Source organism: Panthera uncia (genome assembly GCF_023721935.1).
Source record: "Panthera uncia isolate 11264 chromosome C1 unlocalized genomic scaffold, Puncia_PCG_1.0 HiC_scaffold_4, whole genome shotgun sequence".
NCBI classification, from domain to species: domain Eukaryota; kingdom Metazoa; phylum Chordata; class Mammalia; order Carnivora; family Felidae; genus Panthera; species Panthera uncia.
Window position 1 is genome coordinate 92,179,940 of NW_026057585.1, and position 8,398 is coordinate 92,188,337.

The 8,398-nt window shown below is 60.4% G+C and overlaps 1 protein-coding gene across 3 annotated transcripts in view; it reads right to left on the reverse strand.

Annotated features, from left to right (window-relative positions):
• Positions 1-8,398, reverse strand: part of ARHGEF10L (Rho guanine nucleotide exchange factor 10 like) — a 163,747-nt gene that overhangs the window by 39,977 nt on the left and 115,372 nt on the right. For all 3 annotated transcript variants that reach the window (XM_049617971.1, XM_049617969.1, XM_049617968.1), the window contains 2 exons: positions 6,272-6,393; positions 676-762 (listed from right to left, as the gene is read on the reverse strand). In XM_049617971.1, the coding sequence (XP_049473928.1) occupies positions 676-762; positions 6,272-6,393 (209 nt within the window). The remainder of the gene's footprint in view (positions 1-675; positions 763-6,271; positions 6,394-8,398) is intronic.

Below are 8,398 nucleotides of genomic sequence, written 5' to 3' on the forward strand. Positions count from 1 at the left end.
ATGGATGGAAAGATGGATGGATGGATGGATGGATGGATGGATGGATGCTTGGATGAATATACCACATGCTAGAAACTGGGGAAACAGTGAGAAACAAATCACCCTCAGAGGACACTTGGGTTGGACTCTCAAGAGTGAGCCAGTGTTCCTGCCTGAGTGCCTAGATACAAGAATAAGCAGGAACTGGAAAGTGGCCAAAGGGGTGGGGAGGTGGAACCCCAGGCAGCCTATGGGAGAGCACAGGCTGCATCACAAGGAGCGTAAGGGGACCTATTTGAATTGAGAGAGGCTTTGCCAGGAATCCCAGGGGAAAAGAGGTGGGTGGCGATCTCTGCCAGAGATGATCAACATCCAGCTCTGCTTCCTGACCCCCAGGGTAAAAGACCCTGACATCCAGGTACTCGGCACAGCTTTGTTCGTTTCCTTCGTGGCACATGGCCATTTGCAACAGCCACGCTCACTTCTTCGTCACTTGGTTTTCTGTCGTCCCTGGTGAAGTCGCATGTGCCAACTCTGAGCCCAGCACAGAGGTTCCCAGGAAGACCCTCCTGGCTGAAGATGGACCTAACGGGGGCCAGCAGGCAGGCAGCACCCTCCAGCACCCCCTTCACGTCGCCACCCTCCCTGCTTCTGTCCTGAGGCCAGAATCCCTGGCTGGGTTCAGGAGTGACTTACCCAGAGGTAGCCCTGTGGAAGGGACGTGCTCACCGCCGAGAAACCCAGCAGGGGACAGCTGACAGGACTGTGGACCAGGGCCCCAAGCTGTGAAGACACACAAGGCACACACATCTGGCAGCAGGATCTCTGTCTGAACCACCACCTGTGGGGTTGTTAAGCCTGCAGATTCCCGGGCCCCATCAGGCCCCAAATGTGAATCCCTGAGGGGGATGGGGCCGGGAAAGCCCCATAGGATCTCCAGGCAGTTCCTATCCACTCACGTTTGACCAGCGCTCTTCTAGAACCTTCTGGCTAGGAGGCGCCCAAATGATGCTCTGGGGCAGCCACGGATTTCTCAGACTAAGCAACGTCCAGATAAGATTTGATGGCAACCACTGACGCCCGCCACCCCCCAATTTCACAGATGGGGAACTGAGGCCCACAGAGGACACATGATTGCCCTAGGCCACGAGAAGATGAGTGCCAGGGCCCGGCCTGCGCCAGCCGCCCTCCTAGGTCTTCCTGAATCCTTCCAGAAAAGCACAGTGGAGGAGGGAAGGGGTGCTAGACATCTGATACTGCCCCACTCAACATCAGAACCCCTGTGCAGACGAGCTAGACCCGGCCAGTCCGTCTGTCCGGCCAGGGCAGCAGGGTGAGGAGATGGCCTGGCCCTGTCGTGGACGCTGCTGGAACCCGGGGCCAGCGGGAGGGGAAGGAGGCCAAGAAGGGACAGTTCAAGGGTCCCCACCTGCAACACTGCCACCATGGGACCTTTGCTGGGCAAGTGCTGCCCTCTGCTGGTGGTGAAGGCCCTGGCCCGCCCCGGCCCTGTTGGGATGTTCGAACAAGATGTCCCATGGTTAAAGGTGAGGAAGCCCAAAGAGGTCGCCTCATCCAGTCCCCTCATTCAGAAGTCAGCACACTGAAGCTCAGGGGGTGGGCATGGGAGGCACATGACTGGCTCAAGGTCACATAGCACGTTAGCAGCAGAGTCAGGGCTGGAATTCAGAGTTCCAGCTCCCTGCCCAATGCCCTTCGCACTCTGGTTAATTCTACCCAGAGGCCAGGCCGCCCTACTGGAGGCCTGGGCCGTCGCCAGCTCCCACCTCTGCACAGCTGGGAGCTCTAGAGGCTTCCCTCGCCCCGGCCCCCGGGCCCCCTCAGGCCCCTGCTCCCCAGTCGTTTTGCTTCATGGTAGGCCACACCCAGCTGAGGCCGCCCAGCACACCCCTGCCAGGCTGCTGCTCCCGTCCTCACAGACGGGCACGGGGCAACCACAGCCCAGGCTCAGGCGTTTCCATGGCAACTCCAGGGGGCCCAGAAGTCAGCCAAATAGAGTCCAGGTCCAAAGTGATGGCAAAAACTCAAATGGCTCGTTGGACGGGCAAGGCCCGGGACCCAGAAGTCCCACCTGTGCCAAGAAGCCAGCTCTCCCAAACCACGGTGCCCCGCGCAGTGCAGTGGAGAGCGGCTCGGGGCTGGGGAAGGAGACGGGCCATGGAGGCAGCCAGCCTGGGCTCTGGTCCCAGCTCAGCCGCTACCAGCTGGTGACCCCACAGGTCAGTTCGTCACGCTCACGGAGGCCCTGACATCTCATCAGGATGGTCGTGGGGACTGGAGAGGCAGACAAAAAAGCAGCGGCCGCTGCTGCTTACCAACAACCTCCTGTGTATCACCTTACCTCACGGGCAGGCCCAGGCCAGGAGGGGAGGGCTGTGGCAGGGCTGGGAGGCAGGGGAGTCCTGCCTAACGATGGCCAGGACAGAGGCTCTCGGCCAGCATGCTGAGGCCTAAGCAAGCCTGGAACAGACTGCAGGTCTGCAGGTCGGGGCCACAGCCCCGGCCCCCCCGAGGGGCTATGTCCTAGAGCACCTCAGTGCAGGGGGGCACCCCCACCCCTCTCCCCGAGCCCCTGCCCCCAGGTAAGGCTGCAGCTAACGGTGGGGACACCTTTGCACTGAACCCTCCAGGGACAGGCCCCCAGCCTGGATGGGTGCCGCCGGGGTGACCCCGCGGCCGTGACGCCTTCGGAAACCCTCCAGAACAGACGCCCGTGGGGCCCTAAATGTCCTTGGATCTTGGCTTCCATCTCTTGAACTCTGCACACACGCCCCGTGACAGGCCTGCCAGTGCTCGGCGTGAAGCACGCTGCCGGCCAAGGTGGCATTCCCAGCATCACTCGGCTGGAGCTCAGGCCCAGGGACGGCTGTGCCCCAATGATGTCCCCTCGAGTAAGGTCTTGGTGTGGCCCAGCCTGGGCCCCAGCCACCCGTCGGCACTGAGACGAGAAACGCTCCTTCCTTCAGCCCCCATGTCCCTGCTCCTTTGACGGGGAGAACCCCACGCATGCCCTCATCCAGCTGGCAGGACATAGCACGGACCTCGTCCACACTGGGAGGGGGCTGGGGCCAGCAAGCGTTTTCCCGGAAGGCAGACTGAGTCCTGGGCTCCCAGGAGGCCAGCCGCAGAGCCCGAATCCTGGAGAGAGGCGGCGGGCCAGGAGGCCCAGACAGCGGCCAACACGCTCACATCTGTTGCCACGCTGGTTGGACAAGGCCCTGGCACTCCGGGCCCCTAATTCATCTGGCCGCCTGCACAGAGCTGATGGGGCGCATCTGCCCGGTCCGGGGTGGGAGGCAGGTGCAGGCAGAGCGGGAGGGCGTCTCGGGACCCAGCAGATGGGCACACGCAGGTTCTGGTATGTCCCTCAGGAGCTCCACAGGCTCACCGCCCCCGGAGATTCACTGGGGGTTCTCTTCGCTCCCACGGGGGGCTCCTCAGGAGGTGGCAGGTGGGGGGGGGGGTTGGAGGGAGCTAAGGATGCTCCCCAGCCTACACACCCTCAGGCCCTGAGGGCTCCACATAAGGAGTATGAGGCGGATCATGGCTCCCCAGACAGGTGGGGGTTTCTTTCAGGGAGGCCCTGGGAGCCGCAGCTTGTCTCAGACTTTACTACCCATGAATAGCCTGAGCCCTGGCAGTTGGGGAAAGGGGAAGGGGGGTTGGAAGGCACCCCGGATCAGCCTTCTCCGCAGGAGTCCTAGGACCAGATGAGCCACGGGCAGGGTGGACCCTGAACAGCCTGCACTCCATGGACTCTGCCCTTCTACCCCACCCCTGCCTGGCCCGAAAGGTACGTGAGAACGCCCGCCATGCTGGGAAAGAGCTCACAAGACTCAGCAGGGCCTCCCCATGAATCAATAAATAATCAATCAATAAATAAAGGCCTACAAAGGCCGACTTCCCCAAGCCCTATAGCAATGAACAGCATCTGTCCTTCCCCCCCGCCCCCTGCCAGAAATGTTTGGTGGGGGGACCGACGCCAGGGAAAACATCAGCCAAGGCCGTGAGAGGCAGGAAAAGCAGGATGGGGCATGAGTCAAGAAAACTCTCCTTCCCCAGTGGGCGTGGGCAAGCCCTGCCTCTGAGGGCAGCTGGGGGGACCAGAGTTAGCCGTGGAGAAGTGCCTCGAACAGAGCCGGGCACAGATGCCTCGCGAAAGGGCTTGTCACCATATTGTCGCTGCCGCTGCCCTGGCCGCTGCCCCCTCAGCAGCGCTGGGAAGCTCACCCGTCTCTCTCACTGCGCCCCTAAATCAGGCTGTGGCACGGGGAACGCACCCCCATCTCCCGACACCACTTGCGGGTACACAAGCCCAAGACCCGTCACGTCCCTCCTGCCCCCCCGGCCGCCCTCTAAACCCTCATCAGATCAGCCAGCCCTATGCCGGCACACTCCCCAAATGTGTCCCTGTGTCCCCTGCCCACTGCCTCCTCTGGGACCAGGACAAGAGGGAGGAGAGTGGGGCCGACACACTCCCACGTCGAAGGGAATATTATATATAACACAGTTTTGGGCAATAAAAATTAATGCCAAAAAACCCACGGTGAACAATCAGGGAGATTGAAATAAAGACAGCAACGGTCTCTGCCCTGGCACGACTGTGCCTCACCCTAATCCCCGCCTGTCACTCACCCAATAAATGAAGCCAAGCCAAGGTCACAATTTGCTGATTTGACTTTGTAAGTATTACCTTGAGAATTAGGATCAGGTGAGTTCTCGCTCCCCTTGCCCTAGTCTGGCCCTACCTCCACTTGTACCATGTCCTGCCACAGCGGGACAACCCCCCCCCCCAACCCCGGCCGCCAAGGTCCATATCGGTCTGTCTCTTGCCCCCTTCAGGAGCCACAGCTCACAACAGCCAGAGGAACCAGACGATCTTTCCAAAAGGTACATCAGATCGTGCCACTCCCCTGTGTGGAGCCATCCTTGGGGTTTCACTGTCCTGAGAACGAAACCCAAACCTGACAAGCCGGGGAAGCTGGCTGGCCCACCGTGCCCACATCAGACTTCATCGACAGCCTCTCCGCCCGGCTCCCCGAGCTGCAGCGGCCCAGACTGTTCCTCTGAGCTGCCCTGTCTGTTTGGAATATTGTTCCCCTGGGCCCTCAAGGGACTGCAGCCTGCTTGCCGTTCAGGTCTCAGTTTAAAAGCCACCTCCTCCATGAGACCCTCCCTGCCCCCTCGTCATGGGGCCCCACCTCTGTATCCATCACAGCTAACTTATTTTCTCTATAACACACATCACTCTTCTGCGTTTCCCTGTGTTAGCCGGGGTGCCGCTGTCTGTCTCCAGGTTAAAAGCCACAGGAGGGTGGGGCCCTTGTATGTTTTGGTCACCACCATATACCCAGCGTCCAGCACAGGGCCTGGCACACAGTAGGTGCTCAAAAATTACGTACAGAACAGACAAAAGAATGAGTGAATGAGTGAATGAATGAACGGACATCTCAAGGGCATGTATGCTTCGTGCCCCAGTCTACACCCCAGTGAGCCTGTCTCTTGGGGCTTATGTATCTGGGCCTAGGTCCCAAGCCTGCTCCCGCTCCCCAAAGCTCACATGACCCCCTCACCCAGGGAGGAGGACGGGCAGGGATCACTCCAGATGGAGGGGCCAGGACATCGGGGACGGAAGCCAGTGGAGCGAGCATCCAGGTGGTTAAGAACACGGGGGCTGGAATCAGGTGAAGCAAGTTTCCAATTCCTGCACCCATCACTACTGGCTGTGTTTTTAGAAACTCACGCCGCCTATCTGTGCCTTAGTTTCCTAACCCGTGAAACTAATCTAGAAACATCTATGCATGGGGTTCTTATGAATATAAAAACAAGAGAGTGGTGGCGAGGCGGGGGGGGGGGGGGGCGGAATACAGTAGGTGCTTGACAAATGGAGGCGTGGCGGCGGCAGCCAGAGACCAGCTCCCGGCTGGGGGCCTCATAAAGGGTCCAACCCACGGTCTGGCAGAGCCCCTTGGGCATATTCCGGCCTATCTTCTTAGCTGGAGTCGCACCATCAACTGATGAGATCACGGCTATTTGTTAGCTCAAAACCATGGAATTTTTCCATTCACTTGACCCACAGAAGGCGTCCATCCTCTTTGGTGGGAAAGCGGGCTCCTAGAGCAACAACAGGTCTTGACCGACTCCGTCAGCGAGAGGTGGGGAAGCCGGGAGTGCAGCCGGGCCCTCTCCAGCGGTGGGCACACCCTGGAAACTCTGGTTCCCCCAGGGGCCACCTTCGTGGTGGGCTCGGCCACATCCATTCCACACTCACCTGCAGGCTGAGGCCCCGGGGGGAGAAGGCAGGAATGCAGCAGGCCAGGATGGGGCACCAGAACGGCGCTCTGCTTTTCTTGTCCTCGTCCGGACACAGCCAGCCCGGCTGGTTCTCCTCCCCTACAGCAAGAGGAAGGAGGTGGGTCAAGCCGGTCAGGGCCCCGCAAAGCCCAGGGGGCCGCCCCCAGCCCCACGCCTGCCCAGCCAAGAGGAAAGGTGACCTCACTCCATGGTCATGGCTGTGGGTCCCGAGCAGCGACTCGGGGAACCTAAGGCTTGGGTCCTGGAGACGAGAAAGGGCTTCAAAAAGCATGTGACGCTGAGCACAGTCCCCAGGCCCTGCTGCCTTCACTGAGAGCTTCCGGACATGCTTCTAGAGGTGGGAGACGGCCCCCCAAACAGGCTGAAAGATGATGCAGCCATGCCGCTCTCCGCCTGACTCTGAGGATGACGGTCAAGAGGATGACTCCCTCCTGCTTCCTTTGAGACCTACCCTGAGTCCCGGGTGGTCATCTGCCTCCAAGTCCCCAGGCCAGCTGGACACTGAGGCCCCGACCCTGGACTCACATCTGGACACCACTGCACTCACATCTGCCAAACTACACCCTGCCACGTCTCCTCCCCATGGGTCAGGGCTCCCTCACACGGCACCACCTCCAAGAAGTCCTCCCTGACCACCCTGCCTACGATGGCCCCCTCTCTCGGAAACCGGTTCTAAAGACCACATCGTATTTCCCACATCGCCTCACCTCAATCTAAAATCATTTTGTCTGTTTCCTGGTTTATGGTCTGTCTCCTTAGGTCTCTAGAATGTGACCTCGAGGCAGCAAGACCTGGTCTGTCTTGTTTGCCACGGTCTCCCTGGCACCCAGCGCGCTGGAATGCTCCGCGAGCACGGACGGATGGGGTGAATGAAAAGCGGGGGCGGCGGGGGCGGGGGGTGGCGTGAGCGAGCAGGTGGAACTCTCCCTGCACAGGAGCACAGCCTTCTTTGCACCCCACGTGGGGACAGCACGGGCACAGTGCCACAGACACGTTCCCAGGCCTCACTTTCACAACAATCGAGCACAATCAGGATCACGATGTTCGCTTTAAGGGCAATGGCGCCGAGAGCGACCCTTGGGGATTAGGTAACGGGCTAAGTCACGTGCATGGCCTAGTGGCAGAGTCCAGGTGGGGACCTGGGTCTGAACGACACAAATGCCATCTCCCAGCAACCAGCCCCCCGCTGAGGCCCATGGGTATCACCGACCCTGGACAGCCAGGAGGTAGCTCTGCCCTAGAGAGGGAGAGCCAGAGGCACAGGACAGGGTGCCCCAGGGGACAGGGGCCACTGAACGCAACGCCAGCAGGCTGAGCTTCGGGCCTGGGAGGAGAGGTCTTCCGCAGAAGGGTTGTGACGGCGGCCATCCCCACCCACGAGTCCACTCAGCGGCAAGGAGGAAGCTGGAACCCGGGCCCACCCTGGACCGGCCAAGCAAGGGTCAGCTCAGCCCCACAGGGCCCACCAGCCAGGCGGGTTTCCCGTGCTCACTGCTGTCCGCTACAGTCGTCCCCCCTCCAACCCACCCACGACAGCCAGAGCCATCCCACTGAACTTCCACTGGACCTCGCCATTCCCGCATGCATCGAGTCCCATCCACTTGGAGTAAAATCCAGCCCTTCCAGAACTGTGGGGACACTCCTTCCCTCCCAGCCTCCTCCCTCGGTCACAGGCTCCACTGCCCTAGGCTCTCCTCAGCAACTCAGGCCCAGGATGTTCCCTCCACCTGGAAAGCTGTCCTCTGCCCTCCAGGCCTGGCTCCTCCCCTCCTGTCACCTCTGGGAGCAGCCCTAAGTGACCATCACCGTCCCCTGCCCCTCCATCAAACTGCCGTCTCAGCCCCTGGTCTGTCGTGGCCCTTAACACAGTTTCTGGCGCTTTTACTGACTTGCCTCTTTTTTCCTCTGTGTGCATAAAAGTGTGTGCATGTGTGTGTGCACGTGTGTGTGCATGCGTGTGTACCTCCGTAGGTGTGGGTGTGCGTGTGTGAGTGTACCTATATAAGTGTGTGGGCAGAAGTGTGTGTACAGGAGTATGTGTGTGCATGAGTGTGTGTGCGCGGGAGTGTGTGTGTGCGGGAGC